Genomic DNA, 24,017 nt, shown 5'->3' with positions numbered 1-24,017 from the left:
TTTAAATTAAAAAAGTGTTGCTGCAAAGGCAAAGAGAGATAAAAGTGATACTGGGGAGAGGAAGGTCAACAGATTTTTTTTTTTAAATGAGAATGCTTGAACACTCACGTTTTGGGGAGAAACAGGGTGACAATGGCCTGAGATTTAATGTCTGGAGTTGATTTCGTGGCTTGAGGAGATATTTGAAGGTTAGCAACAGAGGAAGCTGAGAAAGGGAGCTGACTGAGACAAGAAGTTGAACTTTTGGGAAGTTCATACTCAGCAATATATTTCACTATCTTTCTTCAAATTCTTAATTTCCTTCAGGGATTTGAGAAATTCTCTAATGGGAATTCTTTAAAATTCTTAAAATTGGCTTAATTATATTATTCCATATTAATGGAAGTTATACTTCTATGGGTATTTGGGTTCTTATGATATTTTTATATCTGAATTTCATGTCCATAGAAAGTGGAAATTGTCTTTTAAGAGCTGAATTACCAAGAAGGTAATTTTCAGTCATCATTCTGTTGCTAGAGAAGTTACAAGATGAGGTTTATCAGATGGAAAGAAGGGAAAATGTTTAAGAAGAAATGGGAGAAGATTGGGATGCAGGAATACCTGCATATAGTTTTGTAGTTCTTTATATTTCACAAGGCCATCATATATATAATCCCATATAATACTTTAAGGGTGCCTAGCTGGCTCTTCTGGGGGAGTGTGCAACTCTTGATCTCAGGGTTGTGAGTTTGAGCCCCATGATGGGTATAGAGCTTACTTAAAAATAAAATCGTTAAAAAAAATACTCTAAAGCTCTATGTTGTAGAACTTACTCCCATAGAAACTGAAGTTTCGAGATGTAGGATGCATTCTACATCACAAAAGTAACAATGGACAGAGCTCAACTATAACCCAGATATTCTGACTTTAAGAATATAAGATATCATTTTGATAATGCTGTTTGAAGTTTATGAATCATAATTTATATTTGAGCATATTCTTTTAAAAATATACAGCATGGATACTGATGGGTCAATGACAGTGGACTGGGACGAATGGAGGAAGTATTTTTTATTTAAACCTGCAAGAGATGTTAAGGAAGTTGCCCGTCACTGGAACTATTTTACTGTAAGTGATCTCTTCTTTAATATTTGTATATTTTATACCATGAGTCATGGGCATAAAATGTAACATGTCATAAACTGTTAGAAAATTATGGGGCCAGAATATTAGCTAGTGAGGTTTTGTTGATTAAACAAGTGATGATATAGAATGTTATTTCCTTACAAATTTGTATAATGTGAAGTATCTGAAGTGACAAAGAATATTTACTTCAACCAAAGTTTCAACTTGCAAAAGGCACCCATTTGTTGGGAAAAATTATGCACTTAACAGTTAATTACTCCTACATAGCACCATTATTCTGTATTATAGTTGCTTATTTTCTTGTCTGAAAGTAGGGACTGTGAATTGCTGATTGCTGTCACACAGCACATTCCCAATAAATATTTGTTGGATAAATGAATAAACCATAACTGGAATTCCTTTGAAAGAGCACTAAGGTTCTAGTTTTTTCACATTCATAGGCCCTCAAAAAAAATCCTACTTATGATTCATGTACAGCAGAGCTTATTGTCTGCTCTGGGCACCACATGGGAAGGTCCAGGGTTTTTTGTTTTTTTGTGTGTTGGGGCAGGGGGAGTTGGCAATTCTACTGCAGGTAAAGATATAAAAGGAAACTGCTTCCAAATGTGTGCTTATATTTCATATTTGTTTTGTTAGAGGTAAAGAGTCTGACTGAACATAACATGGGGATCCACTAGGTCTTGAACACTGGAGATACTTTTACGTTATTGCCAATTAAATAGTTATTTCCCTAGTAGTTTATTAGCCTGTATCTCACCAGAGCTACCAACATTTGGTAGAACCTGATGGGTTGTTCTTTTTTGTATTCAATCTTTGGCAAATAATTTTGAATTGAAAATCGTAATAGACTTAAAAATGGCAAATGTAAAGATTATCCTAAACATGATAAAAATATTATTAGTTAGTTAGTTTGTTTATTTATTTATTTTGATGGGCAGCAAAGCAAGGTTTATTGAGTGATAGCAAAGTGATAGTACAAAGCTCTTAAGGAGGAAGGGGACCCAAAAGGGTTGCCCAAAATATTATTAGTTTATAACTGATAGTATTCCAAGCTAATTTATGAGTTACTTAAAATATACGGGTTGGTGAAGCACAAAATTCTAGGAAAGGCTGATATTAATTTACTGTGGAGCTGAGATGTATAAAACATTATTTAGATCTTATAAGGAGAGAATGTACTCATTTGAGATCTAATTATAGTGTTATTTATTTATTTTGTTTTAATAGGGAATTGATATGGGAGAAAGATGGACTTTTCATGATTTAACTGATGAAGAGAGAAGCTCTGGCCTGTCATGGAAATATCTGTTGGCTGGAGGCATAGCTGGTACTTGTGCTCGAACATGCACAGCGCCATTAGAGCGTCTAAAAACCCTAATGCAGGTGTGTTACATAGTTCATGTGCATAATTCTGAGGAATGTGAATAATATTTGATGCTTTTCAAAAGAGGGGTTTCAGAGGTCTTAACCTGATTCCTTGATATTGTCATGTAGAAATTACTTCCTTGCCAGTAATCTCCTAGACTCGTTTACTCAGTAGGCTGCCAGGCAATCAACTCGAGGGTGCAAAAAACAAATAGTACACCCTTCTCATCCATAAGCATTTTGGAGCTTAGTGATGGAGGCAGATATGTAAATGAATAACTAAATACAATTTAATAATCTAGCACTAATATTCTAGGGGGGGCAAAAATTCGGAAAGTCTACTTTTTCTGTGGAGTAGGGGAAAAGGAAAGACAATACTCTGATTCTCCCCATGGGTTAGAAGTTTTGACACCAAGAATCAGAGGCTGGTCAAAGAGTTGCTCTCCCTCTTTATTCCTTAGCAAATACAAGGCTCTATAGGTGGAATTCTTCAATTGTCTGAAAAGTTTGGGGTCCTAGAGCTGTTGTGGTCCCCTTGAAGATGGTGCAGGCCATGGAGGGATTGCCTGAGTGTGGTGGCCAAGTCTCTGTGGTTTTGGCCACACAACTGAAACAGAGGAAAAGGGTTTCCATTCTTCCCATAGTTCTACTTAGGGCAGAAATTATGAGCATATGACAACATTCAGTCGCTCCCTCCTTTTACCTGTCTTGGGTCACCAAGTAAAAAATTTCTCCATAATTTTTATATAAAATATACAGAGCAAGGAGGCCTACCTGGCTGGCTGCTAGTGTTCTGTGTTTAAGGCAGGGGATAGAAGCATGACTAAAAGCTTAGAGAGAGAAAAAACATATCATCTACAAAAAAATCAGAGTGGCATCGGATTACTCAAGTTACAATAGATGCTAGAAAATAATAGAGTAATGCCTTAAAAGTTCTGAGGGAAAGCATTTTTAGCCTTGGTGTCCATGCTCAGCCAAATTGTCAATAAGGGGAAAAAGAAAAACAAAATAATGTTTAAAGTAGTTTCTTTTATCATCCATTGTGTTTGACATTTGGTGGGCTCTTCCTAACTGTAAACTTATGTTTTCCCTCAGCATTAGTATAATTTATGATTTCTTTCCTAATTTTCTTTCCTCCATTTTCTTTCTCTGGGATTCTTATTAGTTGGATGTTGTGCCTTCTGGATTGACCTGCTGTACATCTTTTCATAGATATATTGCATCATTATGTCATTTTACTCAACATTCTGGGAAATTTCTTCCATCTTATTTTCTAACCCTTCTGTTGAACTTCTTATTTTGGCAATCACATTTTAAATTGCCAAGAGCTCGTTTTATCCCTTCAATTGTTCCTTTTTCATAGTATATTTTTCTTGTTTTTTTTTTATTTTTATTGATTCAGTATCATCTTGATTCTTTCTGACATATTAGAGGGTCCTTTACGTTGTTTGTTTTAGTTAACTATGGCTTCCTGAATTGTCACTATTTTCTCTGGAATTAGTTTGATTAATGTTAGTTTTAGATTTTTATGCTGCCATTCCTTCCCCATATATATGGTGATCCTTTATTGTTCTTCCATATTCAAAATAAAGGACTGGATATTTTAGGTAGCTGGTATAGATTTCTTCTGCAGTCGGTTGTGTTTTCTAGCTATGTTTCTCCCACAGAATTTTTAAAAAATTAGATATAATTGACAGATAACATATATATTAGTTTCAGGTATACAACATAATGATTCAGTATTTGTACAACTGAAACACAATCATCGTGGGAAGTCTAGAAAGTTGCAATTTTTTTTTTTGTGATGAGAACATTTAAGATCTAGTCTAGTAGCAACTCAGGATTTTTGCTGTCAAAGGAGTTTACACATCCTGTTTATTTGCATTCTTTCCTTGTCACCAAGAGAAACAAGCAATGATCACAAGAAGTAAGTTCTCTGTAAATCAGTTTCTTGAAAACTCCACAACTATTTTTGTAGCCTTGTTGTTTGTTTTGCTAGCTGCTCTTTCCCTCTATGTGTGGCAGTCTCAAGCTTTTACACTGCACCATACTTCCTCAGACTTCTCTCATCAAGCTGGGGTACTAGGAGACCCTCCCAGGCCTTGCCTTCTCCTTGAGGCCTATCAATTTTTCCTTTATATATCTTGAGGCCAAAAGTTTGTATACTCTTGGCAAATAGAATCTTTTAGCATTGTGAAGGACCCTCTAGATCTTTATAAATGCTTTTAGTTCTATTTTGTCTGACATTAACATAGCCATACTCCCCTCTTCTGTTTAGAGTTTGTGGGATATATTCATTGTTATTCTTTTACTTTTAAACCTTCTGTACTTGTGTGTTTTAGATAAGCCAGTTAAAGCAGCATATGGTTGGGTTTTGTTACATTTTTAATTGGAAGATCTATTCCATTTACAGTTAATGTATTTATCGATATTTTCATTTAAACCCACCATCTTATTTCATACTTTCTATTTGCCCTGCATGTTTTAATATCCTCCTTCCTTTCTTGCCTTCTGTTGTATTTAAAAAAATCATTCTGCTTTCCCCCCTCCATTAGTTTTGTTGTTGTTTTCTAAAATATTACTTGTAGTGGTAATTTGCAGGCAAGGATGATGACATCCAACTTCAGACTAGATTTCTGTTTGTTTCTGTCAGGTGCCTGGGAGTGCTGTCAATCTGGGATCACTTTATTTTTTTTTTATTATTTTTTTTATTTTTTTAAAGATTTTTATTTATTTATTCGACAGAGATAGAGACAGCCAGGGAGAGAGGGAACACATGCAGGGGGAGTGGGAGAGGAAGAAGCAGGCTCACAGTGGAGGAGCCTGATGTGGGGCTTGATCCCATAACACCGGGATCACGCCCTGAGCTGAAGGCAGACGCTTAACCGCTGTGCCACCCAGGCGCCCCAATCTGGGATCACTTTAATTCAAGTTCGAGTCTTGAAGTTCCCTGGACCACCCAGGTGATACAAAGCCATGCTGCAAGTCCTTGCAGAGGCTGGTTTCTTCTGGTTTACACTTACCATGAGGGTATAGCCCTGCAAGTCCCCATTTAAAGTGGAGGTGGTATGTGAGAAACTTATACCTTTGGTGGGCCCTGGGATTTATATTTTGTTCTTTGTTAATCCTGTGAGGCTATCAAAACAACTTAATTTCACAACTGTTTCTTCTGCATTCAGAAATACATTTGAATGCTAATCTTACTTTTCTGTGTTTTCTCCTACATATTGGCCCTGTAATACGTCTCTGTCTTGTTAGCTCATGGATACCTTTAAGAAAACTTTAAGAAATATATATTTCATCAGCTTTTTTCAGTTGTCCTTGGTAGGAAGTTCATTCCTAATTACTAGTTTGGCATTACCACAAGTGGAATTCTAAACATATTTTAAGGTTTCTGATACATTGTCAAACTTCCTTCTAGGAAGATAATACCAACTTGCACTTTTCCTAGCAATGTGTAATATTACCTGCTTCCCTGTATCCTCACCAACAATAATATTATTTTATAAAAGATTTTGCTGGCAAGAGAAACAATAACCAGAATTTCTAGAAGGATCTAAATACTGGAATGAATCCTGTCACTTATATTTTTACCTTACTAATGGCATTTTTGACAACATTGGAGAGAGTTGAAGTACACCCTTTTCAAAAATATCAAGGTTGTTAATATTACATTCTGTTCTACAATCATATTGACATCCTCAAAGTTTTGTCAATGGGGTGATTTTAAATGTTTAAAATTAACAAATACCGTTTACATTCTTATGATGATATAAATATTATGTATTGTAAAGCCAGCTGGTGTGTTAGAACTATATTTCTTTCACTATGGATCTAGTGCCATACCTCCTTGTGGTAGATTGTTTGCAAAGATAGATTCCATAATTCTTCCCACCTTTGCAATGACTTTGCTACTCCTCCCATCAAGAAGTGGAGTTAATTTCACCATCCCTTGAATCTGGGCCAGCTTTGTCCAGGGATGTTGTGTGACTTGGAAGCCTAGACTTCAAGAGGTCTTGCAACTTTTGCTCATGCTGGCTTAAGTGCCCTAAGACCATCCATAATAGAAGTCTGGACTAACCTACTTGAAAATAAGAAACCACATGGAGAGAGAGATGCTCAGCTAACAGCACCAACACCAGCCATATGCCTGAAGCCATCTTGGACTATCCAGCCCCTGTCAAACTGCCAGATGACTATAGCTACACAAATAACCACAGGGAAGAATAGCAGAAGAACCACTCGCTGAGCCCAGTCCAATTGCTAATCCATAGAATCACCAGCAAATGAAATGTTTGTTGTTTCAAGCCACTAAGTTTTTTAGGATGCTTTGTTACATAACAATAGCTAACTGATAACACCATTTTATGTTACTCAAAGGAGAATATTTGCAAAAACCCAAATCACATCATTACATAACTTGTAGGAGGAGTGATTTAAAAAATATTTAACAATCTGTGTAGATGAAAGAATGTCAGAGAGTCTACAGTACCAATAAAGATGAGGGTATGTGGGGTCACTTTTGGACTGCACTGGCTGATGGTGGACTGTCATAGCCTCTGGGGTCAAATGGATGTCTAGCATTTGCCTGTCAAGGTGCAAATGCCATAAACAGTGGTACTGTCTCTCCTGTCTTGGTCTGGACTTGCTCTTAACAAAGAGGCCCAGGGGTGACACAAGAGAAGACAGGCATATAGACTGGTTGGTGGTCACTGGGGCAGGTACCTCTTCAGAGTGGAGCCCACCTGGGACACTCTGGAGCCAGAGTGACTGCTGTTGTAGGTGGTAGGTATACAAGGGCTTAACTTAGTGATTGTGAATCAGCCAGTGCAGAATTATTTCCTTATTTTATATATTGGCTGACTATCAGGCCTCCTATACAGATTTATTGTATATTTAAAGCAGACATATTTATTATTGTGGCTGTATAATACAGCTATCATTTTGAGTTTAAATGTCTGTTTCTTTTCAATAAATAGTTGGTAATGGTCTTAGCTGCAACTGACTTGGTGATTATCCTCATTCTGGTTCTTTTTCAAAATTAAAAAATAAATTTAGTCAGTTTTTCCCCCTCTTTTCTTCTTCATGTATGTATTGTAGGGATCCTGCAGATTTCCTCCATGTTTATTAAATATTCAACTATTACACTGCAAGGGCTGCCTGCCCAGGTCCCCAAAAAACAAATAGCTCTTTATTTATTTTTACACTTTTATTAAGTAACCTCTATCCCCCAACACGGGGCTTGAACTCACAACCCTGAGATCAAGAGTCTCATGCTCCACTGACTGAGCCAGACAGGCATCCCCCAAATTGCTCTTTAATACCTTTTATTTTAAAACCACTTTTGCATCTTCTCTTACTGGACTATATTTGTTGAATTTGTCCTTTCTTCCTTCAGTTATCTTTACTCACGTGCTGAATCACATTGTTCTGGGCTTAATTTTTCTTTTGCTCTATGCAATATATCCAATACATAGGGCATACTCTCTTATGTTCTCTCAAGGCTAAATTGGGTATTTGTTTTCCAATGTATGCCCTGGAGTAAGGTCTCAGGTCTTTTGGCCACAAAATTAGTTGGATTCCATTTTTCCTCTACTCACACTGACAATACTGATCATACTTGTTAGAGGCCTCATAGCCCCTTGTTAGCAATAAATCCTGTGAGTGTCAGTAGTCTTAACTTCTCAGGAATGTTATTTCCCTGATTCTTCTGTTTGAGTTTATATCTCCCATCTTTTCATGATGGGAGAACCATTTGTCCATCCGCCTGAGGAATAGGAAACAAAGCAACCATGTCTATGGCATGTTTATTCATGTCCCATGTGTAAAGTGTCCCCCTTCATAAGCTATAGTGCAGGGATCAAAATAAACATGCTTCCTAACCTGTCTAATCACCAGAACAGCTGCTGTTTCCCCAATAAGAGAGACTTTCAATATCCAGGGAACTTTAACTCTTTCCTGCCCACCACATAAAAATGACAATATGCAGTTTTCAAAGTTCTCCAAATCATATTGTCTGTTTTCAAAATTCTTCCTTTCCTTTTCAAGGCTCAGAGTTTAGAAGCAAAGAACGTGAGGATAATAAACCGTTTAAGAGAGATGGTCAAAGAGGGTGGAGTCATTTCTCTATGGAGAGGAAATGGTGTGAATGTTCTCAAGATTGCTCCTGAAACAGCTGTTAAGGTCTGGTCGTATGAACAGGTAAAGCCATACTACCTATGACATTTATTTACAAGGAAAAGTTATTCAATTTTATTTTTTTAAAATTGCTTCAGATTATTATAAAACAAAGGGAGACAATTACTTATATTGGAACGTTATTTTAATATTATTATTTTATTTTATTTTTAATTATTTTTTAGCTTTATTTATTTATTTGAAAGAGAGAGCAAGAGCGCCAACATGAGCAGGGAGAGGGGCAGAAGGAGAGGGAGAGAATCTCTAGCAGACTCCATGCTGAGTGCAGAGCCTGATATGGGGCTGGATCCCATGACCCTGAGGTCATGACCTGAGTCGAAACCAAGAGTTAGACACTTAACCAACTGAGCCACCCAGGCACCCTGTTATTATTATTTAAAATTATGCTGTTTTTAAAAGAAAATTCCTTCTTTTAATATTTCTTCAATAAAAGTTAGTTTAAATAATTGATTTGGGCATCTACATGGAAACTTCACAGCAGTATACTAAGTTCACTGAATTCCAACAGGAATATGGTTGAACCAAGTGAGAAAAAATGAAACAATGGGACAGAGCCGGGCTTTAGAGACCACAGACTTGTATTTGCCCCATTCTAGCTGTGTGAACTTGGATAAGTTCCCATAACATCTCTGAACTTCAGTTGGCTCATCTGTAAAATATAGAAAATAGTATCTATTTTGCAAGTGGCTTGGCACATCATAAGCATTCAAGAAACAGTGGTCCCAAGTATTACATAAAGCATAATGTAGGATACTGTGGGTAAGTTCTACAGAGGGACTCAAAATAGGTTGAGGGGCTAGGGATGGCCTCATCAAGGAGGTAACATTCAGGTTGAAACCCAAAGGGTAAGTGGAAAATTTCCAGTTGAAAGATAGAGAAAAGAATATTCTACCCAGAGTGAACACTGTGTTCAAAGCCCTGGAAGCAAAAGAGCAAGGTGTGTTTGAGGTGTTAAAAGAAGCTCCCTATGGCTAGAGTGGTGGTTGTGGTTAAAGAGGCGGCTGAGGAAGCAGACAGACAAAGGGAAGAGAGGCAAAAGCATATGCAGGGAGAATGGTTGGGACAATATGCAGTAATCCAGGTGAGAGATGAGAGTGATGTCAGTGGAGAGAGACAAGTGTACAGATTCTGCAGATATTTAAGATGTGGATAAGATTTTGTTATAATTGTTTGTGGAGTGTAAAAGAGAGGGAGATGTCACTCTGGGGGTTCAACTGGGGCCATTTATTGTGATGGGGAACACTTGGGCAGGACTGCCATGTCAAAAATCCTCAAGGGCACCATTTGCAGTATATTTTTGGGCGGCAGGATGTGTGTGTGTGTGTGTGTGTGTGTGTGTGTGTGTGTGTGTATTTAGTTTTGGGCATGTGGACCTTGAGGTGTCCATATTAGTTAGGAATCTTTAAGTCATAAATAACAGGAAGTGTGACTCAAACTGGCTTCCATAATAAATGGAATTTATTTTCTCACATTTAGAAATAGGGTGGACTTCTGGTGAAGCTTTATTTATCAGATCAACAGTGTCACCAAAGACTGCACACCATCCCCATCTCTTCTCTCTGACTTCCACTGAGTTCTTTATCCTAAGACTTACTCTTTTTGTGATTGAAAGATGACTGCCAGAGGCTTTCAGGTTTAGCAGGAAGAGAGCTAACTCTTCTTGTAGTTCTCTCAGAAGAGCAAGGAAGCTTCTTTTGGGAAGTCTTCCTAAAACACTTCCTTGGGTCTCACTGGTTCAGATTGTGTCATTTATCAATCCTTGAACTAATCAGTATTTCAGAGTGATAGAATGTACTGATTGGCTTAGAACAAGAAGCTAAAATACAGACCAAAATAAAGGCCAAGGAAATATTCTACAGAAAATCTATTCTTTAAGGAAAATTTTACTATCATTATGCAGTAATAATGACAGCTCCCACAGTGTCCATGCAGAAGCATGTTGCACGTCTGCATTATTGTATTTAATCTTCACAAAAATCCTGCAAAGTAGGGACTGCAGATATAATGATGACCAGTATGGACAAGGCACTTAACTTCATTTTCCAGATGAAAAAACTGAGTTATAGAGAAGTTAGATAATTTATCTTGGATTACTCAGTAAGTGACCTGGCCAAGATTGTTTGTGATGTCATGTTGCTTCGTTAAAATTGGATAGGGTTGCCACCGAACTTACTACATAAGGTGTTTAGTTGTTTCCATCTCATTGGTTCCCATTCCATTATAATAATTCCTTATCATAATCAACACTTGTTGAGTGTCTGCGAGATACCAGATCTTATTCTAGGCAAAAAGACATACAAGCTGAAGTCTCTACTCTTAAGTTTGGGGCCTCCTATCTAAAGGGCATGACTGTATTTAGGTCCTTGGTAATGTGCATTATGATTTTTAACAGGTGTTCATTGATATTAAATAAGTTTGTATGCCCTCTGGGACTTCTGAGTATTAACATACCTTTGAACTCTTATTAATACAGTATAAGAAGTTTCTTTCTTCTGAAGGAGCCAAATTAAAAACTTTTGAGCAATTTGCTTCTGCTTCTTTGGCTGGTGCTACTGCACAATCTCTTATTTACCCCTTGGAGGTAAGTGCTGTTGAAAGAAAATGATGTAATTGCTAATTTTAATGAAAGTTATGGCTATTTTTTTCAAATGAGCCAGAATCCTCTTACAATTAATAGTAATTACATTGAGTAGGGAAAACTTATTGCCAGGGCAGTATCACCAGAGCTGTGACATCTAAACTGGCATTTCTATTACTGTTCCATTTTTTTTCATTTTCCCTTCTGTATGAACATTAAAATCGGCTTGCCAAGTTTCTTTAAAAACAACAAACAAAACCAGTTGGGATTTTTGACTAACTGTACTGAAAGAATTTTGGGAAGAAATGACAATTGTAACACTGAATCTTTTTGTCCAGGAAGGAGGTATCGCTCTCTCTCTCTTTAAATCTTTTTTATATTCTTTGCCAAGGTTTTACACATTATGAGGCTTTCATATTAGTGTACCTTTGTGATATTTATTACTATTAATGTATTCCATTATATTTTGCTAATGTTTATTGCTAGTATATATGAAAACTCTTGGATTTTAACTTCCATCCAACCACTCTACATTACCCTTATTAATTCTAATAATTTGGAAGCTTTTCAGGTTTTTCTCTTAATCATTGTTTTTCTGAAATTTCACCATGACATGTATAGATTTGGATTCTTTTCTTCATAGTAGTTAAATTTTTTTTCAGTGAAAAAGTTGGCATTTTTGTGGTCCTGGGAAATTTTTACTATTAAATTTTGGATTATATTTTTCTTTCTTTCTTTTTTTTTTTTAAAGTAGGCTCCATGCCCAGCACGGAGCCCAACATGGGGCTCAAACTCACGATCCTGAGATCAAGACCTGAGCAGAGATCAAGAGTCTGACACCTAACCGACTGAGCCACCCAGGATTATATTTTTGTATTTGATCTTTCTATACTCTCCTTCTGTAACTCTTCTTAATTCGTTAATTATTCCAGTATAATTAACATACAGTATTATATTACTTTCAGGTGTACAATATAGAGATTCAACAATTCTATACATTGCAATGCTCATCATAATAAGTGCACTCTTAATCCCCATTACCTATTTTACCTATTGCCCCAACCACTTTCCCTGTGATAACCATCAGTTTGTTCTCTATATTGAAGACTTTTTCCATTTGTCTCTTTTTTCCTTTGTTTGTTTTGTTTCTTAAATTCTGCATATGAGTGAAATCATTTGATATTTGTCTTTCTCTGACTGATTTATTTCACTTAGCATTATACCCTCTAGATTCATCCATGTTGCAAATGGCAGGATTTCATTCTTTTCTGTGGCAGAGTAATATTCTATAGTATGTGTATATATATATATATATATATATATATATATATATATATATATATATATACCACTTCTTTTTTTCCCCCTTTTTCAATTTTTTATTTGAATTCTAGTTAGTTAACATAGAGTTACAGCACTTCTTCTTTATTCATTCATCTATCTATGGACACTTGGGCTGCTTTCATAATTTGGCTATTGTAAATAATGCTGCAATAAACATAGGGGTGCATATATCTTTTCGAATTAGTGTTTTTGTATTCTTTGGGTTAATACCCAGTAGTGGAATTACTGGATCACATGGTAGTTCTATTTTTAATTTTTTGAGGCACTTCCATACTGTTTTCCACAGTCGCTACACCAGTTTGCATTCCCAGCAAAGGTCCACAAGGGTTCCTTTCTCTCCATATCCTCGCCAATAATTGTTGTTTCTTGTGTTTTTGATTTTAGCCATTCTGACAGATGTTTGGTGATAACTCATTGTGGTTTTGATTTGCATTTCCTTTATGATTAGCGGTGTTGAGCATCTTTTCACGTGTCTTTTGACCATCTGTATGTCTTCTTTGGAGAAATGTCCATTCAGGTCTTCTCCCATTTTTAAATTGGATTATTTGGGTTTGCACGTGTGTGCGTGTGTGTGTATTTGTATGTGTATGTGTTTTTTATATATTTGGATACTTACCCCTTATTGGCTATGTCATGTGCAAATATCTTCTCCCATTCAGTAGGTTGTCTTTTAGTTTTGTTGATTGTTTCCTTTGCTGTGCAGAAGCTTTTTATTTTGATGTAGTCCTAATAGTTTATTTTTGCTGTTGTCTCCCTTGCCTCAGGAGACATAGCTAGAAAAAAGTTGCTATGGCCAATGTCAGAGAAATTATGGCCAGTGCTCTCTTCTAGGATTTTTATGGTTTAGGTTTCACATTTAGATCCTTAATCTATTATGAGTTTATTTTTGTGTATGGTTTAAGAAAGTGGTCCAATTTCATTCTTTTGCATGTAGCTGTCCTGTTCTTCCAAAACCATTAACTGAAGAGACTGTCTTTTTCCCATTGCATATTCTTGCCTCCTTTGTTGAAGATTAATTGACCACATAATTGTGGGTTTATTTATGGGCTTTCTATTCTGTTCTATTGACCTATGTGTCCACTTTTGTGTCAATACCATACTGTTTTGATTACTACAGCTTTGTAATATATCTTGAAATCTGGGATTGTGATACCTTCAGTTTGTTCTTCTTTTTCAAGATTGCTTCAGCTATTTGAGGTCTCTTGTGGTTCCATACAAATTTTAAGATTATTTGTTCTGGTTCTGTGAAAAATGCTGTTGGTATTTTGATAGGGATTGCCTTTAGTCTGTTGATTGCTTTGTGTAGCATGGACATTTTGATAATATTTTTTTCTCCCAATCCATGAGCATGGAATATCTTTCCATTTGTTTATGTCATCTTCAATTTCTTTCATCAAGGTTTTATAGTTTTTGAACAATACAGGTATTTCACCTCCTAGTTATTTTATTATTTTTGATACAGTTGTAAATGGGATTGTTTTCTTAATTTCTCTTTCTGCTACTTCATTATTAATGCGTAGGAATGCAACATATTTCTGTAATTGATTTTGTGTCCTGGAACTTTACTGATTCACTTATCAGTTCTGGTAGCTTTTTGGTGGTGTCTTTATGGTTTTCTGTATATAGTATCATGTCATCTGCAAATAATGAAAATTTTACTTCTTCCTTACCACTTTGGATGCCTGTTATTTCTTTTCTTATCTGATTGCTGTGGCTAGGATTTCCAATACTATGTTGAATAAAAATGGTGAGAGTGGCATCCTAGTGTTGTTCCTGATCTTAGCGGAAAAGCCCTGTTTTTCACCATTGAGTAGAATTTTAGTATAAGTTTTATATATGGCTTTTGTTATGTTGAGATATGTTCCCTCTAAACCTACTTTGTTGAGGGTTTTTATCATGAATGCATATTGTATTTTGTCAAATTCTTTTTCTGCATCTATTGAAATGATCATTTGGTTTTTAAATCCTTTCTCTTGTTGATGTGATGTATCACACTGATTGATTTACAAGTATTGAACCATGCTTGCGTCCCCGGAATAAATTCCACTTATCATGGTGAATGACTTTTTTTATGTATTGCTGGATTCAGTTTGCTAATATTTGGTTGAGGATTTTGCATCTGTGCTCATCAGAGATATAGGCCTGTAGTTCACTTTTTTGTAGTGTGTTTGTCTGGTTTTGGTAACAGGGTAATGTAGGCCTCACAGAATTAATTTGGAAGTTTTCCTTCCTTTTCTATTATTTGGAATAGTTTGAGAAGAATAGGTATTAATTCTTCTTTAAATCTTTGGCAGAATTCACTTGTGAAGCTATCTGGTCCCGGACTTTTGTTTGTTGGGAGTTTTTTGATTACTGACTCAATTTCATTGCTGGTAATTGGTCTGTTCAAATTTTCTATTTCTTCTTGATTCAATTTTGGGAGGTTATATGTTTCTAGGAGTTTATCCATTTCTTCCAGGTTGTCTAATTTATTGGCATATACTTGCTCATAGTCTTCTCTTACAATTGTTCGTGTTTCTGTCATGTTGGTTCTTATATCTCCTCTTTCATTTCTGATATTTTTATTTAAGCTCTCTCTCCTTTTTTTTTTTTTTTTGGGATGAGTCTGGCTAAAGGTTTATCAATTCTGTTGATATTTTCAAAGAACCAGTTCCTGATTTCATTGACCTGTTCCATTATTTCTTTAGTTTCTGTTTTGTTTATTTCTGCTCTAATCTTTATTATTTCCTTCCTACTACTGGTTTTAGGTTTTGTTTGTTATTCTTTTTTTAAAATTTATTTTTATTTTTTATTATTTATTTTTAATAATATTTATTTTGTTATATTAGTCACCATACAGTACATCCCCAGTTCTTGATGCAATGTTCCATAATTCATTACTTGCATATAACACCCAGTGCACCATGCAATATGTGCCCTCCTTAATACCCATCACCGGCCTATCCCATCCCAACCCCCTCCTCCCCCTGAAGCACTCAGTTTGTTTTTGTTTGTTATTCTTTTTCTAGCACCTGTAGGTATAAGGTTAGGTTGTTTATTTGACATTTTTCTTGCTTGTTGAGGTAGGCCTATATATTTATAAAATTCCCTCTTAGAATAGCTTTTGCTGCATCCCAGAGATTTTGGACCAATGTATATTCATTTTCATTTGTCTCCATGTAGTTTTTTATTTCCTCCTTATTTTCTTGGTTGACCCATTCATTGTTTTGTAGCATTATTTTGTTTAACCACCATGTTCTTTCCAGATTTTTTCTTGTGGTTGATTTCTGGTTTGAAACTAGATCTAGTTTCTGACCACTAGTGGTGTGGTCGGAAAAGATGTATGGTATGTCTTTGATCTTTTTGAATTTGTAGACTTAGGGAACTCAGTGACACCATTAAGCATAACAACATTCACATTATAGGGATCCCAGAAGAAGAGAGAGAAAGGGGGCACAAAATTTACTTGAAGAAATAATGGCTGAAAACTTCCTGAATTGGGGGAAGGAAACAGAAATCCAGATCCAGGAGGCACAGAGAGACCTAACAAAATCAACCAAAGAAGGTCCACACCAAGACACATAGTAATTAAAATGGGAAAATAGTGATAAAAAAAGAATTTTAAAAGCAAGAGAACAGAAAACAGTTACACACAAGGGAAACCCCATAAGGCTATCAGCTGATTTGTCAGCAGAACCTTTGCAGGCCATAACGGAGTGGTATTATATACTCAGAGTGCTGAAAGAAAAAAACCTGCACATGAGAGTACTCAATCCAGCAAGGTTATCATTCAAAACAAAAGGAGAGATTAAGAGTTGTCCTTCAGTTTGCTGATCTGTTCTTCTTCCTCTTATCTACTATTTATTCCATCTAGCATATTGTTAATTTCAGTTATTAAGTTCTTCATCCCCCCCTTTTTTTTAATGTTTTCTGTCTCTTTGTTAATAGCCTCACTGAAGTCCTCTACTCTTTTCTCAAGTCCAGTGAGTATCATTATGACCATTTCTTTAAGTTCTCTATCAGGCATATTACTCATCTCCATTTCATATAATCTCTCTTGTTGTGATTTTGTCTCATTCTTTCATTTGGGGCATATTCCTGTCTCCTCATTTTGACTTACTCTCTGTGTCTGTTTGTGTATGTTAAGAAATTTAGCTATGTCTCCTGCTATTAAAAGTAGTGGCCTTCTGAAGATGTCCTGTAATGTCCTGTAGGGCAGTGTCCCATTTGCCAGAACCTGGTGCTTCAGGAGTCTCCTGTGTGTATTGCATGTGCTCTGCTATTATGGCTGAGCCACTTTTTTCTTCAGTCTGGTCACCTGCAATGGCTCTCTTTGACTGTTGTGGACAGTTTGGTCTCTGTATTGTTAGTGGGCCAGTCTAGGGCTGCCTTGGGCTTAAGCTGAGTCAGACAAGGTGTTTCCCAGAGATGCAGTAGTACTGAACTGCCGGGTGCTTTCCCCGTGTTGTCCCCTGAGAAGCTTTTGTTGGTCAGCAGGGCCTGCATTCGGACCAGATGTCTGCCCCCAGCCTACTGCTGGGGCCATAGTTGGTCTCATATGTGTGGTTATCTTCCCCTCTCCCCAGGGCATGAATCACTTTGGAGTAGTGCTGCCTCTGTTGGAGCTGTTTGCACACTGCCAGGCTTATGGCACTGCTTTGGATGGGCTCTGATCAAGGGACTATTGGAGTGGGCAAGTCCACAGAAGAATGTGGGGGTGGGGACTGTGTTCCAGCAAGGTCTGGGCAGATCCACTGTGGGAGGGGAACTGCAGCCTCAGGGGACTGAGGCAGGCCTGGTTGTGGGGGCAGATATGCAGAAGTCCATGGAAGCGAGATGCACAGTGTTAGCAAGGTTTGCACAGGTCTGCTGTGGTAGGGGACCTGGAGCTGAGGCCTGCCTGGAGGGGGTGTGTCTGCAGGAGAATGCAGGGCAGGGCACTGTTAGCAAGTTAGCACTCTGTAGTGGGTGTAGGCACTGTGCTGGTTTCCACCTGTGTCTGTGTGTCTTTACAGGGGGTGGGGGAATGATAGGAGGAAGTTGTGCCCACCAGCTCCTTTGTTCCTGGAGAAGTCTCTCAACATTCCCCGCCCCTCTGGCACATACTCTGATATAGTAAACAAATCTCCCTCCCATATACTCCAGGCGTTTTTCAAACTGCTGCTTCTATTCTGTATCTCCACGTGCTTGTTTGTTGTGTTGTCTCTCTAAGAGCAGGGACTCATCTTCCTTTGGCTTTCCTGGATCTCCTAGAGCTAAGCCTACTGATTTTTAAAGTTCCAGGTGGTAGGTCCTGCTGATTGTAAGGACTCAAAATTTGGCCCCTCTGATTTTCAAAGCCAAACGTTATGTGAATTTGTCTTCCTTGTGTGAGATTCCTGTGCCTGGGGTGCCTGGTATGAGGGTATGTTTGTTTTCCCCTCTCTTGCCCATATTGCCTCTTTGCCCCTGGACAGTCCCATACTCCATTTAGCTCCCAGCCATGGCACCCTCCTTCCTACTCTCTTTGATCGGTCTCTTCTCTCCATTTACTTGTGGAGAGTCTGTTCTGCTGGTCTTCTGGTGTTTTTTGGGTTATTTACACTGATGTGGGTGTTTTCCATTTGTAATTGTGGGACAAGGTGAACTTAGAATCCTCCTACTCCATCATCTTCCCTGGAACTCTTCCTCCTTCTGTAACTCTTATTTGATGGATATTGGAATTCCTGGTGATAACTTCCAAAATTTTTCTTATACTTTCCCTGTGTATGTATATACATGTATAGCTGTTTGTGAAATCTTAATATCAGTTTCTTAGGATCCTAAATTTGGGGGTGGGAGGTTATAAGAACTTCTTTTTTTAAAATTTTGGGTCCCTTATCTGAGTCACAGTGTAATAGCTATGGTTACTATCTTATAATTTGGACAAAAAGAAAACAGAGCTGAATTCAGCCACTCTATCTTCCTATGAAGTTAAATTAAGAAATTCAGTAAAAGAATTTAAACACTGTATTTGTAAAATATTCCTATGGAAAACTAAAATACTCCAGGGAACAGTAGGAAAATATATAGATATACTGTCATTAAAAATACAGGATAACCTAAGATTGTTTTCTCTTTTTAATTCTATAATAATGGGTGACCTCTGTAGCCTACAATTTGTGGTAATGCTCTGGGTTAGCTAACTGATCAATGACCTTACAACATTATCTTCTTTCACGTTCAGGTTTTAAAAACTAATATGGCCGTGAGTAGAACTGGACAGTACTCTGGGATTTTGGATTGTGCCAGCAAGATTTGGAAGCTTGAAAGTGTTACTGGCTTTTACAAAGGCTATGTTCCTAGTCTTCTGGCTGTTATACCATATGTAGGCATAGATTTTACTATTTACGAGGTGAGTTTGTTTCCATGATGGACTTAAAAACAAATTTATTAGATCTGAAATTATAATACAACTTAAAGTTTTCTTTTTTTATCAAATCATACATTTAAGGCAGAGTCAATAGAAGACACAGTTTTTTGCAGTTTGTTTTGCTGCTCCTCTTCATCAGGATTACTAGGTAGTTTTCTAGGAGTATTGACTTCAATCTCCCCTCTTCTCTCCCTGCACACAACCCACTGTCCTTCGATGACTCCATCTGTTGCTGGGTTTCAGTATAGCTGGTATACCACTTACTTGAAGATCTGTTTTTTTTTTTTTTTTTTTTTAAAGATTTTATTTATTTATGTGACAGAGAGACAGCCAGCGAGAGAGGGATACACAGCAGGGGGAGTGGGAGAGGAAGAAGCAGGCTCATAGCGGAGGAGCCCGATGTGGGACTCGATCCCAGTACGCCGGGATCACGCCCTGAGCCGAAGGCAGACGCTTTAACGACTGCGCTACCCAGGCGCCCCAGAAGATCTGTTTTTTAACCTCTCTTCTGATCTCCAGACTGCATGACACTGTCTTGCTTTGCATCTTTTCTGGCATCAGATGTCTGATTTGGCTCATGTTACTCTTGCTCTCGGTTTCCTTGTGGATAATTTCTGGTAATGATAATTATCTACTCCAAATCAATTAAAGTCACTTGATTCTCGAAGGAAAAAAAAAAGTAAGAGGGGAGGAGGAGCTAAGATGGTGAAGCAGTAGGGGGATCCTGAGCTTGCCTCATCCCTCAAACACAGCTAGATCAACATCAAATCATTTTGAACAACTACGAAGTTGATCTGAGTGAGGATTAAGAAAACAATCTGCACAATTGGAGGGAGAGAACATGGCAGATGTGAGGTTCAGAGCTGTGAACTGGGGGGGAGAAAAGCTGCAGTGCCATGAAGGGGAGGGAGCCCTTTTCTCAGAGTGAAGTCAGGGAGAGAGTGGGAGAGAGAGGGAGAGAGAGAGAGCAGCACTTAGGATGCTCACAATATGCTGCAGTGAGGGGATCCCCTAGGTGGCATTGGGAGAGAAAGTTCCCCTTCCTGAAGTACATTTTGAAGAGGGTTTTTGCCTCTCCAAGGACAAAGGGCCTGCTGGGAGCCTTCAAGTGGCTTTTCAGCTGTAGGAGACAGAGGCGCACACAGGCGCAGATAACCTGGTGGCAGCTTTCTGATGTGCGTCACCATAGACTCCAGCCACCATGTGCGCATGGCGCAACTGCTTTTCTGGGACAGAACGGTGCCGGGCACAATGCTAGGCTCTCCTCTGGGGGAGGGGAGCAGGTCTGTACTGTGCCAGGCCTTTTAAAATTTGGAGTTTTGAATCCCAGCTATTGGCCAGAGATAAAACACAGAAGAACTGTGGCGCCGGGCGTGCCCAAGGCGGAGCACAGACAGGTTGAGGGCAGGGATCTGATGAAAGCCTGGGACACAGGAGAGGAGATTGTTCTCTTTTCTGTGAGGGCCACCTAAACAGGGAGGCCGTGAGTACCCCTCCCTGGAGATGAGAGGGCCGGGTGACACCATCTTCCACCCCCCACCTACCAGCACTGTCAGACTTCAGAGAGAAACACAGCACCTCCAGTGGAGGCTGGAGTCCCTTACACCAAACCCAGCCCCCTGCATCTGGCAGGGGCATCTTTACAAGGGCAGGTCTGACTGTGAGACAGAGCAGTGGATCTCTCCCTCAGATCAACACAGTCCCCCCTCGTCTACCAGGTGTACCGATCATAGAGTGCTCCAAAGTGTCAGCTTCAGTTCCAGTGGAAATAGGACCAGGCTTTCTTTTTTATTTTTAATATATTTATTTTATTTTATTTTATTTTATTTTATTTTATTTTATTTTATTTTATTTTATTTTATTTTATTTTATTTTATTATTTTTCTTCTTTTTTTCCTTGGAATCAGGCTTAAGGTTTTTTGTTCGTTTGTTGGTTTGTTTACTTTTCTCGTTTTTTTGGATCAGGCTTTTCTTTCTTTTTTCTCTTTTCTTTTTCCCTTCTTACTTTCTTACTCCTTGGAATCAGGCTTATAGTTTTTGTTTGTCTGTTTGTTTCCTCTTTTGTTCCTTTGTTACTTTATCTTTTTTCTTGAATTAGACTTTTTATTTTTTTTTCAGGCTTATCTTAACAAACAGATCAAAGCACACCTCATTAAATGTCTAAACACTCCCCACTCTAATTAAAAAAACCCCATAAGTTATCAGAATGGATAAAAAAAAAAACCCAAGACCCATCCATATGCTGCCTACAAGAGACTCATTTTAGCTCCAATGGCACCTCTAGATTGAAAGTAAGGGGGTGGAGAACCATCTCAAGCTAATGGACATCAAAAGAAAGCTGGAGTAGCCATACTAATATCAGATGAACTAGATTTTAAACCAAATACTGTAGTAAGAGATGAAGGGCACTATATCATAGGAAAGGGGTCTATCCAACAAGGAGATCTAACAATTGTACATATTTATGTCCCCAACTTGGGAGAAGCCAAATATACAAATCAATTACTAACAAACTTAAATTCATTGATAATAATGCAATGATAGTAGGAGACTTTGAACCCTACTCACTGCAATGGATAGATCCTCTAAGCAGAAAATCAATAAGGAAACAATGGTTTTGAATGACACACTGGACCAGACGGGACTTCACAGATACATTCAGAACATATCCTAAAGCAGCAGAATACACATTCTTTTTGAGTGCATGTGGAACATTCTCCAGATTAGATCACATACTGGGTCACAAATCAGGCCTCAACCAGTACAAAAGGATTAAGATCATACCATGCATATTTTCAGACCACAATGCTATGAAATTTGAAGTCAACCACAAGAACAAATTTGAAAAGACCACAAATACATGGAGGTTAAAGAGCATCCTACTAAAGAATGAATGGGTCAACCAGAAAATTAAGGAAGAAATAAAGAAATACATGGAAGCAAATGAAAATGAAAACATGACAGTCTAAACCTTTGGGATGTAGCAAAGGCGGTCATTAGAGGGAAGTATATAGCAATACTGGCATACCTCAAGAAGCAAGAAAAGTCTCAAGTACATAACCTAACCTTATACCTAAAGGAGCTGGAAAAAAGAAGAGCAAATAAAGCCTAAAACAAGCAAAAGAAGGGAAATAATTAAGATTAAAGCAGAAATAAATGGTATAGAAATTAAAAAAAAAAAAACACCAGTAGAACAAATCAACAAAACTAGGGACTGGTTCTTTGAAAGAATTAACAAGATTGATAAATCCCTAGCCAGACTTATCAAAAAGAAAAGAGAAAGGACCCAATTAAATAAAATCACAAATGAAAGAGGAGAGATCACAACCAACTCCACAGAAATACAATTATAAGAGAATAATATGAGCAATTATATGCCAATAAACTGGGCAACAGGAAGAAATGGATAAATTCCTCAAAACCTATAAACTACCAAAACTGACACAGGAAGAAATAGAAAATTTGAACAGACCCATAACCAGCAAAGAAATTGAATCAGTAATTAAAACTCTCCCAACAAATAAGAGTCCAGGGCCAGATGGCTTTCCAGGGGAATTCTACCAAACATCTCAAGAAGAATTAATACCTATTCTTTGGAGGCTGTTCCAAAAAACAGAAATGGAAGGAAAACTTCCAAACTCATTCTATGAGGCCAGCATTACCTTGATTCCAAAACCAGACAAAGACCCCACTAAAAAGGAGAATTACAGACCAATATCCCTGATGAACATGGATGAAAAATTTCTCAATAAGATAACAGAATCCAACAGTACATTAAAAGAATTACTCACCATGATCAAGTGGTATTTATTCCTGGGCTTCAGGGGTGGTTCAACATCCACGAATCAATCAACGTGACACACCACATTAATAAAAGAAAGGATAAGAACCATATGATCCTCTCAATAGATGTAGAAAAAGCATTTGACAAAATACAGCATCGTTTCTTGATAAAAACCCTCAAGAAAGTAGGGATAGAAGGAACATAGCTCAACATCATCAAGGCCATATATGAAAGGCCCACAGCTAAAACCATTCTCAATGGGGAAAAACTGAGAGCTTTTATTTCCTAAGTTCAGGGATAGGGATATCCACTCTCACCACTGTTTTTCCACATTGTACTAGAAGTCCTTGCTTCAGCAATCAGACAATAAAAAGAAATAAAAGCAGCAAAGAAGTCAGTTTCACTCTTCACAGATGACGAGATGCTCTATGTAGAAAACCTAAAAGACTCCACCAAAAAATTGCTAGAACTGATACATGAATTCAGCAAAGTTGCAAGATATAAAAATCAATGTACAGAAATCTGTTGTATATCTATATACTAATAATGAAGCAGCAGAAAGAGAAATCAAGGAATCAATCCCATTTATGATTGCATCAAAAACCATAAGATACCTAGGAATAAACCTAACCAAAGAGGTCAAAGATTTGTACACTGTAAACTATAGAACACTTATGAAAGAAACTGAAGAAGACACAAAGAAATGAATTGGAAGAACAAATATTCTTAAAATATCTATACTACCCAAAGTACACATTTTACAGTCAATGCAATCCCTCTTAATATAACAACAGCATTTTTCACAGAGCTAGAACAAACAATTCTAAAATTTGTATGAAACCAGAAAAGACCCCAAATAGCCAAGGTAATGTTGAAAAAGGAAAGCAAAGCAGGAAGCATCACAATCCTAGACTTCAAGCTGTATTACAAAGCTGTAACCATCAATACTGTACGGTACTGGCAAAAATACAGACATAGATCAGTGGAACAGAATAGAGAGTCCAGAAATGGACCCTCAACTCTATGGTCAACTAATTTTTGAAAAAGCAGGTAAGAATATCCAATGGAATAAAGACAGTCTCTTCAATAAACGGTACTGGGAAAACTGGACAGTGACATGCAGAAGAATGAAACTGGACCTCTTTTTTATACCATACACAAAAATAAATTAAAAATGGATGAAAGACCCAATGTAAGACAGGAAACCATCAAAATCCTAGAGGAGAAAACAGGCAACAACCTCTTTGATGTCA

The 24,017-nt window shown here is 37.5% G+C and overlaps 1 protein-coding gene across 1 annotated transcript in view; it reads left to right on the top strand.

Moving 5' to 3' along the window:
* Positions 1–24,017, top strand: part of LOC123795427 (mitochondrial adenyl nucleotide antiporter SLC25A24-like) — a 50,444-nt gene that overhangs the window by 10,986 nt on the left and 15,441 nt on the right. Inside the window, exons 4-8 of the mRNA XM_087865730.1 lie at positions 996–1,107; positions 2,353–2,508; positions 8,539–8,691; positions 11,162–11,269; positions 18,795–18,962. Of these exons, the coding sequence (XP_087721856.1) occupies positions 996–1,107; positions 2,353–2,508; positions 8,539–8,691; positions 11,162–11,269; positions 18,795–18,962 (697 nt within the window). The remainder of the gene's footprint in view (positions 1–995; positions 1,108–2,352; positions 2,509–8,538; positions 8,692–11,161; positions 11,270–18,794; positions 18,963–24,017) is intronic.

Source organism: Ursus americanus, chromosome 12 (genome assembly GCF_024610735.1).
Source record: "Ursus americanus isolate L20-20 chromosome 12, mUrsAme1.1.p, whole genome shotgun sequence".
In the NCBI taxonomy this organism is placed as follows: Eukaryota; Metazoa; Chordata; class Mammalia; order Carnivora; family Ursidae; genus Ursus; species Ursus americanus.
The sequence above is the reverse complement of the archived record's forward strand: the minus strand, read 5'-3'. Positions and strand labels throughout refer to the sequence as shown.